The sequence below is a fragment of the Temnothorax longispinosus genome, chromosome 9 (genome assembly GCF_030848805.1).
Source record: "Temnothorax longispinosus isolate EJ_2023e chromosome 9, Tlon_JGU_v1, whole genome shotgun sequence".
Lineage (NCBI taxonomy): Eukaryota > Metazoa > Arthropoda > Insecta > Hymenoptera > Formicidae > Temnothorax > Temnothorax longispinosus.
In genome coordinates, this window is record NC_092366.1 from 18,698,352 (window position 1) to 18,716,449 (window position 18,098).

Genomic DNA, 18,098 nt, shown 5'->3' on the forward strand with positions numbered 1-18,098 from the left:
CTGCGCGAGCAGTGCTGGCAGCACGGTTCGACCACGGTGGGCACGGTGTGTTGGGTGTTCCGCGTGTATGTACGCGTGTTGTCATCATCGCTAAAAAAAACACAGAAAGAACTGAGCCGGACAGAATACGCGAGTGAACACGCTGATGCTGCAAGTGTAAGCGACCTGATTTGCCTCGATTACCGCAAACGAAGCTGACACCGCGTGTTTATTGTCTCATTGCGGGCTCGCGCAATGCCCAAAGACATTTGATCCCGCTGGTGATTGAACTTTTTCCGAGACGGAGCTTTGCAATGCGAGAGACGCGCTAAGACCATAACTATTGACGTGTACTCGATACCAGGGTGTCGGCCACTGGGCCACTCGAAGCCTCGCGAAAGGGCCGAAGGGCTAAGCTCGCGACGCTAATTGTAAGACGCGAATGAGAATCCCTGTGGTATGATAATATTAATGAAATGTATGCAGGCGCCGCGGTTTTAATTATGTTTCTCATATACTCGGCCGGATTAAACGCGGGTATATATTCGCATTTATCTGCATTAATTTGTGCATTAATCTGCATTAATCTTTTTAATACGGCACAGAACGCTACGTAGCGCGTTTTTCCAACTTTGGTTATGAATGCAGATGAGTACGGATTAAATTTCCTATATTCCGTGTATATATCGATGTTGCTCCAATTATTGTATAAATCTGACGACCTCACATTTTTCTTGCAAGACTCCAATTTTCTCTGACAAAAGCTTCGAAACCTCTCTTATTGGGAAATTTCCTTTCAAGGAACTCTCTCTAACAATAGAGATACAAGAGATTCTGCAATCACTTTCTTAACTTTGCAATATTTCTTTGTAAATGATATACTATCTCGTCGCAACATTTTATGCGACAGCTTAATATGTTCTTATATCCTTATTTCTAATCTTTTTGATTGTTAGAGAGATTTATGAGAAATGGTGTATAAAAAATGGAATTGGCAGTAAATAATTTTTTTTAAGTATTTGAAAATTTTTCATCACAAAAGTTTGCACGGATCTATCATGCGGAACAACTTGAGAATTTGTTACATTAAATATCACCGCTTTAAATTTTCTTCTAAAATAGTGCTCTGAAAAATCTTTTTTCTCATACATTCTCTGGAGATTCAGTCCATCATATTCAATATTACAGACGTATTTCAATTTCTATTAATTCTCAAATTAATTCTCGCAAATGAATTCTCCTTTTAACTCTCGGTCAACACGCATCTCGTCTTGAATATTTAAACACACACGCGCTCGAATGGACCGCCTGTAATCCGCATATTTCGCCGCATAAAATTGAGCTATGTTTAGATTTCAGCTAAATGGCTGTTCCGCGAAAAGAAGCGAGAGCATTCTCTGCGTGGTCAGCTCTATACTTCTTCGTTCATGAATAATTGATTTTCGTAGTGTTTGCGAGTGGGTTGCACCTATGTCAATAATTACAAAGGTTCATAAACGTTATCTTATCGTTATGAGTCACCTCTTCCCACCCCTCGTAGCATTTCGCAACGGAAAAATGACGCGACCGTGGAATGTGGAACGAGCTAAAAAAGAATCCGTTTCTCACGTTTATCGGCTTTAATAACTTTGCGTGTCGTGGTACGGTAATTATTTATGTTTGTCTCATTGTTCTGAAGCTAAGCGTCTAAAGCGTCAGATTAGTTATTTCATGCAGCATTGTATACGAAGCTCTCGGAATTCCTTCACCGTCAGAATTTGCGTATAACATCTATTTTTTTTGCGGCACGCGAAAGAAACAATAAAAGATATTTGAAAGATATTAATATAGATATTAATAATCTTGAAAAAAAAAACAGTAGATATCTCTCAAAAATGTAAACACAATATTGAGTGCGATAACGATAAGAAAAATTCAATTACTTTTTTAACGTTTTGCAATATTTCTGACATTTCTGTGCAAATAATGTTTATTAACTGATTGCAATATATTGCTGAATATGTTCTTATTATATCTTTATTATATCTGATTTTTTTTATTGGATTTGTGAAAAGTAGTTTGCATAAAATTAATTAACAAAAAATAACTCTTTTAAAGTCCTTGACATTTTTTCACTGTAAAAATTTGCATGAAGAGTCTATCACCCACAGCAACTTAAGAATTTATAAAATATCTCCGTTTTGAATAATGTTTCTTTTAAAATAATATGCATAAATATTATTGCTAAATATATGCATAATAATGCAATAAGTTTCGAAAAACTTGACTTGAAACGTTACGTTGCCATAAATTTTGCTATTTATACCTATAATAAAAATACATGTCTATAAACGAAAGCAAGAAAGTTTTACTGTCCCTCGTAATAATTTAAAATTTTAAGTATTCTTATTGTTAGTTTCGTATTGCAATAGAAATTATCGACGTGTGGTTGCTTTGGTCGCGGCATACATAATTTAACGCGCCTGTGTATCGCGTATCTCGCCTCTGGCAAAGTTGCTGCGTTGGTCCAGCCTGTGTGTCACAAAATTTTATGTCTTCTCTCTGATCTTAAAGGTCACCTCGCGAATTACGCTGATATGATCTAATGCGCGCATAGACACTTTAGTGACTACGCAGTGGAGCAATTTCCAAGTAAAATCTATCTGAGCTCGGCACCGACGGGATCTCGATAGCGTTTTATTTATATTAATGAGTGTTAATTAGAACAAGCAAATGCACGCAGTTGACTGTGTCATTCTATTAGTGTAGCTCTAATTATTGTCGTTTAAGATATATTGTTATCCATGTATGTTAGAGTAATTTTTCTTAAAGCACAGATATAACTTACGCGTAGGACTTTATTTGTGTACCAAGCCAACTCAAATTACTCCACAATAAAAAGATTCGCACATTTGTCATTTGCAGAAAAACCAAGATCTGACTGATAATAGCCGATAAGATCTGATAATAAAAACTAAAGATGGAAGGAGAATCGGAAAATAATGTTTCTAATAAAAATTCCAAATCAATTACTTGGCCATACATGAATGTCAGTTCGCTATCTATATCATTTCTGACTAAACTAACGGCAGCTGGTATCATCTGGGGATGGGGATATTTCAACTACAGCATAGCCTGGCTGATTGCGCCAATCGCGTTTTCTGTATGGAAGGCAGAACGAAAAAAGGACAACGAATTAAGAACGATTACAGCACAGGCGAGCGTGCTGGCTAAGGAAAAGGAATTGATCGTCAATCGAATGAACGAATTACCCTCGTGGGTGTATTTCCCGGACTTTGATAGAGCCGAGTGGCTGAACAGAGTATGGATTCATTTTCTTCACGTTGAATTATAAATTGTATAATCATTTTTCGCTTAAAATATGGATATTAAACTGCTCGACAATTTCAGAGAGAATCTCGATAATAATATTATTACCATAATTTTATATCTCACTTTTTCAGATCTTATATAAAGTGTGGCCAAGTATGAATCAATTCGTCCGTCAGTTGTGTAAGCAAAGTATAGAACCGTCGATTGTTGAGAAACTGACTGAATATAAAATCAAAGGCTTTCAATTTGACCGTCTGGTTCTGGGTCGCATTGTGAGTTTATTTCAATTCTGTTGAAACTTATGCAGCATCTCTCTCGTTTTTTTTTTTTTATATTTCTGTCTTTTGATTTTTATATCTTTTCTAAAATTTACATAAAATGATCTTTTACAGCCACCAAAAATATACGGGATCAAAGTGTATGATAAAAATACCTCAAGAAACGAGATCATCTTAGATGCAGACATTATGTGTGTATTCTAGGTTTTTCGCAAAGTATAATAATAATTAATATCTTGAAGAAACCGTTTATTTCAACTGTTATTTCTATAGGTATGCTGGCGACTGTGATATTACCTTTTTCGTTGGAAACATTAAAGGTGGTATTAGGGACTTTCAAGTAAGTATATTAAAGACCGATACATGATATTATGGAAAATATTTTCTGCAAATTTTTAAATAAAAATGTGAATATTTTCAGATACATGGTTTGGTGCGCGTTGTTATGAAACCTATGCTGCCGATGATGCCGTTAATCGGAGGTGTACAGATATTCTACTTGAATGTTCCTACTATTAACTTCAATTTAGTAGGAGTGGCTGATGTATTAGATCTACCTGGATTCAAGTACGATTTTTTCATAAAAAAAATATTTTACCCTAAAACTGACGTGACAAGCAATTAGCGTTATTGCTAATTAAACATAAAAATTTACGTAAGATACGATGCTTCTTTCAGTGAAATTTTAAGGAAGACAATCGTCGAACAGATAGCAGCCATTCTTGTATTACCAAACAAAATAATTATACCCTTAAGCCAAGAAGTACCCATGGAGTCCTTAAAAATACCTGAACCTGAAGTAAGCTCTACAGAAATGTCTCATATTATACATTGCATTATTCTTACACTTTTTTGATAATTAATATTTTAATCTTTTCTTATATCAGGGCGTTCTGAGAATTCATGTTGTAGAAGCAAAGCATCTGATGAAAAAAGATATTGGAATGTTAGGTAAGGGCAAGTCTGATCCGTATGCCGTCATAAATGTTGGTGCCCAGGAATTTAGAACAAAAACTATTGACAATACCGTTAATCCAAAATGGGACTTCTGGTGTGAGGTACGTTTCATAAACGGGCACAAAATATTAACGTTTAATGCATGTGCTTTAATGTAATCTATCAACACATAAAAAAAAAGATACAACACAAGGTCTTCTATATATATGTGGTAAGAAAAATATTTCAGTAATTTACAAAATAAATTTGTATAAAAACTTTTTATAGACAGTTTAATTCATCACGTTACTTTATTCAGTTAACGATATAAATAAGATATACCACTCTCTTGCATTTAACTTTCCTATAAAAATATGACCAAGTATATTTTATATAGCATTTATAAATATTCAATACATTGCTAATCTAGCGTTCTAAGTAATCAACTCTTCTGCTTTCTCACATAACTCATACATACAATTTCTAATCAATCGCAGACACTTTTCTCCCTGCGACTACATATTTCCTATTTCCTGTCACTCTTAGTGGTTAATGTTGCCTTTTCCAGTTTGCAATTAGAATGTACATTTTAATCTTTCTATGTTAATATAATTTAATTCCATAAGTTGGTATGTATGTGTGTATGTGATGTGCAATATATTATATGGGATTAGTGTGCCGTGACTTCAGCCATCGCGCAACAACTGACTGTACTGCTGTGGGACTATGATGACACAAAGGGCGATGAAAGTCTTGGAAGGTATAGTTATATATAACATGTACTTTTTTCTTTTTTTCATCGTTCATTTCAGATTTAATGTCATTACGCAGAGACAAAGTCAAAACTAGATTCTACAATATATATTACACAATTTTCTCTCTTGTTAATCAATGTTTATTGTACAATTTTTATTGTAATGCATATAATTCATCCAAAATCATTTATTAAATTCATTCATTTTATTTTACCGATCTACGGAAAAAGCTTCTGTTGCATGATGTCATAACGCTGATGTGTAATAATGTTTATATTGTTGGTTTAAGTATTGTTTGAGTGATATTTGTGTGCATGTTGGGGATCTCATTTTATCTTTTTAATTTTCTTTACTGACACCCTGTATTGGACACAAAGAAAATAAAATCGTCATGTTGCAAAATAAATATCGCAATCATTGTTCAGATAAAATTCCGTACATCATGTTAGTTAAATTCATAATATATGCATTTGGCATACACTTACATAGTGCAGCAATGTAAAGCACGGAAAGAAAAATAATAAATACAACGAACAATATACAGTTGCCATAAGAAAAACTGTCGCTTTTATATATGTCATTCTTATATTTGTTATATACAATATGATATTGGCACACAGGCTATGATCAGTTCATGCAATATGCAAGAAGCTGTGGTATCTCTTTGGGATTGGGATGCAAATGTCCCAGGGGTACAATATGATGATTTCCTTGGCAGGTAGTAATATTATGATTTGTGAATGAGGCAATGTTTGCGCATGCACTAACATGAATGTATAGACTCAGATTTAGATGTTATATTTTAAGCATGCGATTTAGCCACGTTCGTAATTCTTGTCTTTGTGGTATAGTGTGTGTTATTTATATAAATTGTAAAATAAATAATCTATTTTATTTATCACTATTTTAAAAGACTTATTTCACTAATGCTGCAAATATTATAGCTTGTTAAACGTTAAACGCGCATTGCATGAATATCTTCTATTTTTTATATGTATAATATTTTTTTATAATTCTTTTAAAATAAAATATATGTACTACAAAATTCCAGAGTTGTATAACTTTTTAACTTTTTTTAAAATCTTTTCTATATTTCCTATAATTTTTAGTGTATCGATTAATAATCTGTGTAAGTTTCATTAATCTGTTGTTAATTAACTTAAACAGTTACTGGTTTTTGACAGCTTTTTGTAACAAAAGAATATCGTACAGTTAACAGTTTTGTCTTTTTGGTCAGTTAATTAATCAGAGTGATTAGGTGACTTTGTTCAATAAGAAAGGCAACTAAAATAGACTATGTGGTGACAGTTTATAGTGGAAGAGGGCTTGGGAGCTTACAACACGGTGGTTGCCCAGCTCTTTGACAAAGACAACGCTGCTCAAGATGATCCACTTGGCAGGTATTCCTGAATGTAGCAAATACACCGATCTCAGACCAGATTAATAATGCATTTTAAGAGACTTGTACAGAATGTAAATTATGCGGATACTCTGCCATTGACTATTATTAAATTATGCTTGAAAGACTGCATTTTTCTTATTATATGAGTTACCTCTGAAATACTGCAGCGCATTTAAAGTATTTCAAACGTAAGCATTAATCACATATCTGTGATATGCATGCCGTTTATTCAAAGCACACAAAAAATATAGTATTTGAAAAATATTATAGAACTGTCTTGCCAGTCACAATTCGGAATTAAGGATAATTCCGACTTTATGTCACCACATTACTCTCGTTATATGTTAAGCAAATATTGAGAAGTCTATTTTATTTACGCAAAGTAATGCTATGGAATGTTGCATGCCTAGTTTTCTAAACGTAAATAACGTGCAATAATGTTTTTATATCATTATTTGACGATAAAATCAGTATATTAAAAATAATAAGCTGCATGAAAGGTTTCTAAATGAAAATTGTATCACAGATTTTGTATTCAAATCACGAAGGCGTTTCATATGTAAATTTAATAATCATACTGCTATCTCATCATCATTGCCAAAGTACACATCTAAACTTTGCTGAAATAATTACTTATTCTTTAAAATTTAATGAAAATTTGTTATATGTAATTTAAGACTTTTGAAGAGATCCATTTTTATTTTGTATTGTGACAGGGCCACCATCGAAGTTAATCAAGTGAAGAAAAAGGGCACGATCGATACAGTGAGTACGGAATATTTATAATATATAATCTTCTTATTATATACTAATCGATTTTATTTGGTAGTGGATCTCCTTAGAGCAAGCAAAACACGGCATGGTTCATTTGCGATTAACATGGCTACAATTTTCAAGAGACTCTGCCGATTTAAGAGCTGTAAGTAGGAAGAAACGCTCACATCTCCCCATAAACGCTTGTATATTTTAAATTATAACTCTTGTGCAGGCTCTAATAGAAACGCAAGAACTTAGAGTTACATCGATGAGTACAGCCGTTCTAATACTCTATATCGATTCTGCTAAAAATTTGCCGGTACGTAAATTTTACGTCATGATATGTAAAAAAAAATTACGCAAGAGTTATCTAATAAAATTTCCAACACACGTAGTGCATCCGAGGAAATAAACAACCCGACGTTTATTTGGAAGCGAGCGTGGGTGGAAAGAAAGAGAGAACAGCCACTGTACCACGTTCTTGTGATCCTGTGTGGGAACGAGGATTCACTTTTTTAGTTAGCAACCCCGAAACTGGAATTTTGCACATGAAGGTTTTCTGCAAATTCTTTCAGATAACAATAAGAGAGCCATAAGTTTGATCGTTGTTTAATGAATGACCTCGCGTTTTCTTTTCAGATTATAGATGAGAAAACTGCCATGACAGTTGGGGAAATGAGGTATAATCTTTCCCTACTTTTGGAAAGGAATAATCTCGAGGTGACGCAACAACCGTACAATTTGCAAAAGGCCGAAGCGGATAGCAAGCTTGTGCTGTCAATGTCATTAAATGTAAATAGCTGGAAATTTTATATGCGCACAATTCAATGGCGGAACTAGATGTGCCAACAGGAATTAAAATAACCTGTGTTTACAGATCCTGAAATATGAACAGCCTGAACCCACTTCCGAGGAAGATGAAGATGATCATGATATCAATGAAATAAATAAACGAATCGAACGTCAAGAGTCCAACATTAGTAACATGGTGTCTTCCAGTGGTAAATGAAATTGTGTTAATAAATCGCTGATAATTTCACACTTTTTTAAACCGTTAGTAGAGTAAAACGTTTTGCTTATAAAAGCACTTTCCTAAATTCTTGGTAATAGAACATGAAGGCTATCATATAATGCTATACATTTTCTTACAGTACCACCGAGTCCGCTTAAAAAACAGCCGTCGAAAGAATCAGTCAACAGTCAACCTCGCACTGGATCCCCCGCGGCACTTTTGCCTGAGGAACCAGCAGCGGTGGAAGAAGAATTAATAGTCAGCACTAGCGCTCCGTCCTCTTTTACCGGAAGCCCTCAGCTTATCCACAGAAACCCGAGCGTCACGTCTTCCTCGGGCGAAGCGAAATTAGGGAGAATACAATTGACTATACGTTACAGTTCGCAAAGGCAAAAGCTTACTGTTTTCGTACACAAAGTTGCGTAAGTTAATCTCGATTAATCAAATACAACATCCTTGCATTCGTCACAGTCATTACCATCTCCTATCATATGTACACGTTATATATTGCAGTAATCTGCCGCTTCCCCAAAACGATCCACATAATATACCGGATCCGTACGTAAAACTCTACATTTTGCCGGACAAGCACAAAGAAACGAAACGCAAAACTGCTGTGGTAAAGGACAACTGCAACCCAACGTTCGACGAGCAATTCGAATACGTGGTCTCGCAGGGAGATTTAAATACGCGCGTATTAGAAGTGTCTGTGTGCACACAAAAGGGTTGGCTATCTACCGGGAGCAACGTGATGGGACAGATTCACTTGAAATTGAGCGAAATTAACATCTCGAAGACTGTCACCAGCTGGTACGACTTACAACCGGAAATTAAAGACTAGAAGAAGAGGAAAAGTAAGTGGGGATTTGAGCGTTTGTGCGTCTGCTTGACGAAACAACCGCTCAAATACCCACTTAATAACTTGTACAAACGATGAAAGTCTCAGATATTACAATTACCTCTATATTACGTTGATCATTGTTGAATTTACGACTTATTCAGGTAAGTTGCTATGCGGTGCTATGCAAGATGCGAGACGTCTTGCGAGAAACGATGAAAGATATTATTTAAAGAGGTATTCGTACTTACGCCGTATAATGGCATGAAATGATCTGATATATAATATATATTGCCGCAATCATACAACAGAGGCGGATTGGCTTGTAACTTGATTTAGTAACTTGAAGATAATCTATAAAATATTTGAATACGATACACACGCGAAGAGATCTCAACAAACAAGGCTTTATTGTTATCCCGCGTTTGAAAATGTGCCTAAAACAGTTAAACGCTGGACGTTTAATTGAAGAATCCATTTGGCATGCAATGCATATTATATCCGTGAATCTCGATTGTAAGTGAAAATTCGTAATTTATGAGAATACGAAAAAATAGTGATTAAACGCACGTGCGTAAGGAGTATTGAAAATTTCTCCTGCCCCAATACCGATCCGCATCTGGTATCAAATATATTTTGTACTTTCCTTTCTGTTTATGCGATGATTGAGTTGCGGCATAAAATACACACTAGGTGCAGATACTATTACTAAATGATCTGAATAATGTAGTATATAACATGACTAATTTATATGCTAATGAAAGCTAGTTACGTAAGATGCCATTTTTGCGACATTGTGTTTTTTTTTTACTATATTCCAATACTGTTTTATTACTAATAAAATTAAATAATGCATTTATCAATTGCACAAGCAATTAAATGAATGATTATACTAATATTAAAAAATTAATATTTTATAAGATTCACATTGGTATATAAGTTATACGTCAATAGTTTTAATATGGCATTCTTAAAACCAAATTATTATATACGCTTTATATTTGTATTGGAGATTTTGCTACATTATACATACATGTGTACACACATAAATATATCTATGTATCTATATTCTGTGACGCGCACGACTCCGTCAATACTGTCACAAATTGTTGAGAACAATAAACATTATGTGCATTGTCACCGTTCGTTATTTCGTGGCTATTAATATAATAATTAAATTCCGATTTGCATTATGCAGCTACTTTTTAAAACGAAAACTACCTATCCATTTCTGTAAAAAATTTATCGCAATTATTATTTTGGAGTTATATAAATTAATTTGTGGCAATCCTCTCTTTCCCGAAGTATCTACATCAGTAATTAGATAAGAAGCCACTTTTACCTCTTCTGTAAAAATCATTGTGCGTTTTCTCCCTGCGTATTACCGCGACTACCGTATAGATCCAACGATCACCAAGGAAACTTAACGATATAATATGAACATGGTGCTGCTTATCAGTAACATTCTCACCAAGTTTTTATATCAATCGTATAGCCTCTCTGCGCTATTCGTAATGAATTTATAACTCAAGCGATAATTTAACTGTGAATTGATAGAATTTTTATCAGTATGCAACGGACACCGATGTTACCTTGCCTCCCAGGATTTAGCGTTGACAGGAATGTGAGCAATCTTATATTCATAACATGGTTACAATACACGGTATCGGCAATATTTCACATCGTTATTAATGCTATTATTCGTAAGAAAGCATGTAATAAAATATAGTTCACGTCAATCTAAAATATAGACGCAATATGAAATATTAATGCGCGCAAAGAGAAAGATTTACATCGTAAATATGTTTGACAGCTTGGTAGAACAAGATTTCACAAGAGCCAGAATTTCGACAAGATACACGATGGAGTTTATTATTTATCCGAGAAAGCGGATAGGAGAGCGTACAGCTGTTATGCGTCCATCTATCCTCGAGGGGAGGAGCCAGAAATTCCGCCGTGGCTTGCATACGATGGCCAAGTATGACTGACAGTAAATGGAGAGCCTCATTAAAATAGAATATCATATAATGCCTTTTAAGGAATTCTTTTATAACATAATATTTTATATAGTAATACGCTCTAAAAAAAAAAAGTGACTAATTAACGTTACTTTGTTTCAATTGCATTTTTTAGAGACTCATGTTCAAAGCGTTTTTCCAAGAGACCGTGCAAGAGAAGTGGAAAACAGCCTTCCACATTCGCGTGGTGAACATTAGCTTTTTTCTCGAGGACGGAACGATGAAAATCGTAGAGCCGTCTGTGGACAATAGTGGTCTTGAGCAAGGTTCAACGGTGCATTTCCTTTCAATTCACTTAGCAGCAGGACAACATTGAACTTTTACGTTATTTTATTTTTGCATTTCATTACACTTTTATCTTAGAGGAAAAATTGAAGCAGAAATAATTGTTTTTAATTATTATCAATGTAAAATGACACTTACTATAATTGTTGTATTAATTTTCGATACAATAAGGTGTTTTGGTCAGACGTCAAAGGATACCGATTCCCGATCCAGTGAAGTATAGATATTACGACATACTTGACTTGAATATCGGAAAGGAACCCCAGGTATACGGGCGAGTGTATAAAATCGTAGATTGCGACAAATTCACGAGGCAATTCCTTAATCGCCTGGGGATACCAGTACCCGATCCGATCGATATACCAAAGGATCCGTATCGCGAAGTTCGAAAAGTCGTAAGTGCAGAGTAATAATCGTACGTTAACAAAATCAGCCTAACGTTTTCATCGCATTATACTGTTAACACCCTTGAAATTTGATTGTGTGGCAGGAAGTATTTCCGAAAAAACCTAGTCGCGTGGTGGACACTCTCGGGAACTTTTTAAAGTATGACAGGCAGGTGCTCCGATTTTACGGATACTGGGACGATACCGAGAGTCCTCACGGTATTATCCACGATCTCGAGCTGCATTATTATCTCTCTGATAATACAATGGAAATCAAGGAAAATGTACCGCCGAACGCTGGTCGAGATTCAGGCCCGATGCTCGTTAAAAGGATGAAGATACCGAAGGTGCAATACTTACAATATGTTTTTTTTTCGCAAACTTCAAGAAAGATTGCCAATTTGCTACGTTAAATTTTGATGTTACGTTGAATAATGCATTATCATAAAAATTGATCACTGTTCCAATTTTTTACATTTTTTACTGTTTTAATTTTCTACATGTGTGTTTCGAAATTAATTTTCCAGTTTTATAGCGGCTTGCAACCGATCGGCGCGGGAAATCATTTCACGGTTTTGAATGTATTAGGCGAGAATGCAAGGCATAGCTATTACATGATGGATTCTCTGGACACCGGCAACATTTCCACCGATTATTACAAGGATAATGAGTTGGGCATCGGAGCGGAGATTAGTGTTTTCGGCAGAAGAATTGTCATCACGGACATGGATGCTTTTACCAAGGAATATTATCGGTATAATAACATGAGGTTTCTCACATCCGTGCTTATATCAGAGCTTGATCTACATATTTCTTCAATGATCTTTAGAACGAAGTACGGCTTGGATGACTTTACCCCTCTGACAAGGCCTCGAAAAGGCGATGAATACCAGAAGATCGAGAGGTACATACCGCCCTACAACGGTTTTGGATCTTACGAGGATTCCCTCGGAAACTGTTTTACAGTATTACCAAAACCGCCCAAGACAGACTTCATCAAGTTTCTGTATCACGACAAGTGAGTCGCAAGCAACGTACTTCGAAACTGCCTTTCTTTTCATTTGATTCTATTCGTTTAATTCCTTCTTATTACCATTTCAGACAGGGCTTTAATAGTCACGTCTTGAGATTTCGGGCGAAAATGGTATCAAAAATCCCAGGAAACGAAGAGAGACAATTCGTTATAAGACTATATCTCATGGACGATACGATATCGATTTTCGAATTGGCGAAACGAAACTCAGGTATACCCCAAGTCTAATTGTAAGAAGCTTAAAATTTATCAAAGATTTATTTCAAATGTGTCTTAATATTAAAAAATAAGAATCGCTGATTTTTTTATTTTTAAAAATGAATAGAAGGTTAATTAATTATTAAACTGGTATAATTATAGTGATATATATAAAATATAATTACTTCGTAATATATTAAAATAAAATAAAGAAATCGGAGTAAAATATTATAATAATATTAAACGAAAGCGAAATTAAATCAGGCTTTCAGAGATCCTTGTTCCAAAAACGGATGCCGATAATGTTGCCTGGTCAGGATATTTTCACAAGCAAGAAACCGGAATACTACAAATCACACGATTTTTACATAGGAGCACGCTTAAACCTGTACGACTTTCATTTCGAAATTACATCCGCGGATGTTTATGCCCTGCGTTACATGGAATTACATTGCGACAAGGTACGCGAAAACGTTTCTACGTTTCAACCGATAAGTAAATTAATTATAGCTAATTCGTAAAAAGTTCTGTTCGAACGTTGCAATGAAATTATGGTTCTCGAGGCTTACGTACATACGCGTTATTAAGGAAGAAATAATTCTCTTCGCAGTTTCCCAAAGCGAACAATAAATTGATAATGGAGAAACTTCGAGAGAGTTTACAGCCAGTTTACAAAGAGTTCGTTCAACTGTACGCCCCACCTAAAGACGCGAAAGACGATACTCGAATTTTAGAATACGAAAAGCTTAAGTACGTATATAATAATTTACATATTTCCGTCCGCGTTATCTACGTGTTTCCTATGATCAAAATTACATTTTCAGGGAGGCGTTACACCGCTATATGGGGGACAAGATAACGGAACACGAAATGATCACGATTGCTCGATATTATTCATCTCACGAGAAGATAGAACACCGATCGAGAGAATATGTGAGGTGCGCGAACCCTATATAGTCTCTCCTAAATGAAAAATATAAATCAAGACTGTTATTGTGCATTTTCTTGAACTCAGATAACAAAATGCGAAGAATTTGTATAAGAAATCTTTAATCTGCATCAGTGATTCTTAGATTTTTTTTCAATATCATGATATCAAAGATTTCTGTGTTACAAGCAATTAAAAGTTAGTGTAAAAAACAATTAAGAAAGTAATTAATTGGTAATTAAGAGAATCGATGATTATCTTTAGACGTTTGCTGCACACGGAGCTACACCGATTTTTGTGGTACGATCTCGATCGCTTGAAGGAGGATTTACATCACTGGGACGGCGACAAAACGGGATTTCTATCTCGGGAATCCCTGTATACAATCCTGCGCGGCTGCAGGATTCCCGTCGACGTGGAATTGCTGAATTCCATGCTGGATCAGTAAGTTTCAAACAAAATTGGCGACTTAATCAATCAAAAGTATTTTGCCTTATTGTTATTATAACATGTTGTGATTTCTGCAAGCTTGCGCAAGGCTGAAGACGGCAGAATCGACTACGACGACCTGCTGCGGTTCATGAATGTGAAAATCGATCCCGTGCCACCCGCTGAACCCGTAAACGTGAAAGTACGTTGATTTATCATTATATTTCTGCACGAAAAAAAGCGATATATTAACAACATTAATCTAATTGGAAATAATCTTGTTCAATAATAGTATTAATGAAACAAATAACATTTTATTAAAACGAGAACATGATGTATTTGTTTCATTAATAATGTTATCGAATTAATAAGATTATTTTCAATCAGACTAGTTTCAATTAGAGTTGTTAATATAACATAAATTTTCTTGTAATTTTTTTTAAAATTATCCTTTTATTATATTTTATATTATTACTTTCTTTTTTAAATTTACCCGATATATCTTTCCGAGAGATTCTTCTTGGGGGGGGGGGGGGAGTCTACTTTTTAACGAAAGAAATTTTAAGGAATTTAGATAAGACAAAAAATTAGGGGAGCAAATCTAAACTATTCATTGTTTGCAGACGGCACTTTGGTGGGCATCCGAGAGAGAACCTGACTGCGGAGGAGGGATAAATTGGTGCGAGTTTATCAAGGATCTAGACATAAGGACACCTCTTCTAAGCTAGCAGAACCAAATCAATGTACCATACAAATAAACTTAATACATATATTTATCCCTTCTGCTCAAAAAATAACTCACCGGCCGATGCGCAACAGCGGAGTTGTAATTCTGCGTTGATCTGTAACAAAAGAAATATTTTTATATTAAAGCTACGTCCAAGATAATCGACAGTAAATAATTATCGAAGTAAATAATTATTGCCCGTTTTTAAAACATTATTTTAACAAATATCTGATTTTAAAATGTAAAAAACAATCGCGGCCGCCGGCGCCGCAATAAGCGGCTGGATATTTCCGTGCTAACTAGTTCGCATAATTCATCCGCGAAAAATTGTACAAATAATACTGCGACCGTGCGAATAAGAGAGAGACGCAACGTTCGCGACGTAATATCTCGCATACGCCGGAGATCAGACTCGACCCGAAATTGCACCGTAGTTAAAAACCACGAAAGTGGCGGAGTCCACCACAGAACTGACAGGACGGCAAAATATAATATATTATAATATAAGAAAATTAACAACTACTCACCCCACGGTCGCTCCGCCGTCGCCCGATGCCTCCCAGGCCCCGTTCTCCTCTCCTAGATCGTCCTCCGTTACTCCGTTGGTCCATTGTCGCACTCACTCACAACGCGACGACGTTCACGAGCGAAAATCGACGATACCGTCTCCTCTTATGATCGCGCGACACTAAAGGCACACGGCACTCCCGGTATTAATCTCGCGACGCGGTAACTAAGAAACTTAGTTACACGGCGACAGAAGAATTACGTCGCGGTCGAAGAAACTAGGTACGAACGAAACTATACGATCTGCTCGACGCCGCGCCCGTCGGCCCGTGCCGCGATCCGCGATGTCCCGCAGGTACTGCAGGTAGACGATCATGGCGGAGAGAATTTACTTCACTCGCCAAAAGCAACCGTGGCGTCGCGTCATCGGCGTCACTCACTCACGACATTCATGAAAATCGACCGATATCGTCGCTTATGATCGCGCGATCTCCGCGATATTTTCCAACACTTCGCACGACACTCCCGGCATTAATCTCGCGACGCGGCACGTACCTACTTAGTTACACGGCAACGGAAAAATTACGACTGATTATGACGAAGAAGCCGCGCTCTGCACTGATGCATGGAGCGCGGGAGTCGCGGGACGCGGGCGCCGCGCCGCGGCTAACGGCTTCTCGTCAACGCGATTGGTAGGGACAAAGTGGGGGCTACAAGTGTCTAGGCACGGTGCGCGCACGGTATGCGTGACGTCAGCACGCCTCGAACCGCTCCTCTACCCCCACTACTCGTGTTTACCGCGGCGCGCACGACCGCGCTTTGACGCGCGGTTGGGAAAAGCGAAATCAACCGTCCAAAAAAACGTAATAGAAAGTCACTATTATCGAATGCGATATATACCTCGACATTCGTATCTAATTCCGCGAAGCACATGTATTAAATAAACATTCAACATATATGATATTAGGGCGCGTCGCGCTGGACGGACCAATGAACATCTTATGTAAATCAATATGGCGACTTTATGCTGGATGCTCATTGGTCTTATGCTAAGCTATGCATTTTGTGTGTGATTGCCTTGATTTCGGGTTCTTTATCCGTTCCGAAAATGACGGAAATTCTATTCTGAAGCTGCGCGACACAACGCAAGACGCGAGTCAAGTTGACGGTTGAGAAAAGTGAGACCGCGTATCCGAATGAATGTACAATCGAATGCGACTTATACCTCGGATGTCGGAACGTAACCGATGGTCCAATGAGAAAAATTCGTTATCGAAAAAGAAATTCTCTCATTGGACCATCCGACATAGGCGCGACATACGACTGACTGTATTAGAACCGGCCTTAAATGAACATTCGATGTATCACATTTTTCTGTAATCTGAATAATCGGACCTGGCGATTCGTACTTATATTACTCTGCGATGTGCGATCCGCGAGCAACGACATCAGAAATCAGAACGGGCCGCGGGCGCCTTGGTAACATGAGCAGTGGGGATAGAGAGGGGTAGGCTTTATGCGATACGCATACCCGGCATACCGAACTCCGAACTAACCGACCGCGGCGAGGCGGCGATCGCGCACCGTGTGTATTCACCTTACCCCCACTCTATCCCCACTACTCATGTTTACCGCGACGACCGCGACGCCCGTGACCTGTTCTGACGTCAGACGTGTCGTTACTCCCGCGCCCCGCGCCCCTCGCTCCAGTTCCCGTTTCACATCACTGGTTCCCGTTCCCATATCGCGGAGTAAATACACGAGTCGCCGGGTCCGATTGTTTAGCTTGCGAAAAACTGTGATACATATATCGAAAGTTCATTTAATTCATGTGCTTCGAGGATAATCCGTAGTTAATCAAAGTCGCGTAATCGCGTAATCGCGTTCTCGAGACAGTTGCTCCGGGCGAGTGAAGTTGGCCGTGCGCGATTTACGAAATTCTCTCCGCCACCTTCGCTTCACTTGTCGTGTCTACCTGCGCGCGGGAATCGCGGGATGTCAAGCGGATCGTATAGTTTCGTTCGTAGTTTCTTCGACCGCGACGTAATTAGTTACCGTGTCGCGAGATTAATACCGGGAGTGCCGTGTGCCTTTAGTGTCGCGCGATCATAAGAAGAGACGATATCGTCGATTTTCGCTGGTGAACGTCGTCGCGTTGTGAGTGAGTGCGACAATGGACCAACGGAGTAACGGAGGACGATCTAGGAGAGGAGAACGGGGCCTGGGAGGCATCGGGCGACGGCGGAGCAACCGTGGGGTGAGTAGTTGTTAATTTTCTTATATATTATATTTTGCCGTCCTGTCAGTTCTGTGGTGGAC

The 18,098-nt window shown here is 37.2% G+C and overlaps 2 protein-coding genes and 1 long non-coding RNA gene across 6 annotated transcripts in view; all 3 read left to right on the forward strand.

Moving 5' to 3' along the window:
• Nucleotide 1: 1 nt before the first annotated feature.
• On the forward strand, nucleotides 2-10,408 carry Esyt2 (extended synaptotagmin-like protein 2). Of its 4 annotated transcripts, none has more exons than XM_071788330.1 (17): nucleotides 2-156; nucleotides 2,884-3,280; nucleotides 3,423-3,563; nucleotides 3,684-3,760; nucleotides 3,843-3,909; nucleotides 3,991-4,136; nucleotides 4,248-4,368; nucleotides 4,457-4,627; nucleotides 5,180-5,265; nucleotides 7,379-7,427; nucleotides 7,492-7,581; nucleotides 7,651-7,737; nucleotides 7,814-7,972; nucleotides 8,058-8,210; nucleotides 8,296-8,419; nucleotides 8,570-8,852; nucleotides 8,944-10,408. In XM_071788330.1, exons 2-17 carry the CDS (start codon nucleotides 2,939-2,941, stop codon nucleotides 9,269-9,271), a joined length of 2,424 nt encoding a protein of 807 aa, XP_071644431.1. In that variant the 5' UTR covers nucleotides 2-156; nucleotides 2,884-2,938; the 3' UTR covers nucleotides 9,272-10,408. The 4 variants fall into 4 exon arrangements, with proteins under 4 accessions (XP_071644431.1, XP_071644428.1, XP_071644430.1 ...); XM_071788327.1 differs by lacking the exon at nucleotides 5,180-5,265 and adding an exon at nucleotides 5,881-5,978; XM_071788329.1 differs by lacking the exon at nucleotides 5,180-5,265 and adding an exon at nucleotides 6,569-6,660.
• Nucleotides 10,409-10,539: 131 nt separating this feature from the next.
• On the forward strand, nucleotides 10,540-15,317 carry LOC139819140 (EF-hand domain-containing family member C2). The gene is made up of 14 exons (XM_071788332.1): nucleotides 10,540-10,892; nucleotides 11,082-11,246; nucleotides 11,402-11,552; nucleotides 11,743-11,966; nucleotides 12,062-12,304; nucleotides 12,485-12,711; nucleotides 12,787-12,975; nucleotides 13,059-13,201; nucleotides 13,453-13,649; nucleotides 13,799-13,938; nucleotides 14,013-14,126; nucleotides 14,381-14,560; nucleotides 14,645-14,747; nucleotides 15,169-15,317. The coding sequence occupies exons 1-14, from the start codon at nucleotides 10,839-10,841 to the stop codon at nucleotides 15,271-15,273; spliced, it is 2,235 nt and encodes a 744-aa protein (XP_071644433.1). The 5' UTR covers nucleotides 10,540-10,838; the 3' UTR covers nucleotides 15,274-15,317.
• A 2,197-nt stretch (nucleotides 15,318-17,514) lies between these two features.
• The window catches only part of LOC139818936 (uncharacterized), a 28,418-nt gene continuing 27,834 nt past the window's right edge, over nucleotides 17,515-18,098 (forward strand). Inside the window, exon 1 of the long non-coding RNA XR_011733558.1 lies at nucleotides 17,515-18,036. This is a non-coding gene — a long non-coding RNA (uncharacterized lncRNA). The remainder of the gene's footprint in view (nucleotides 18,037-18,098) is intronic.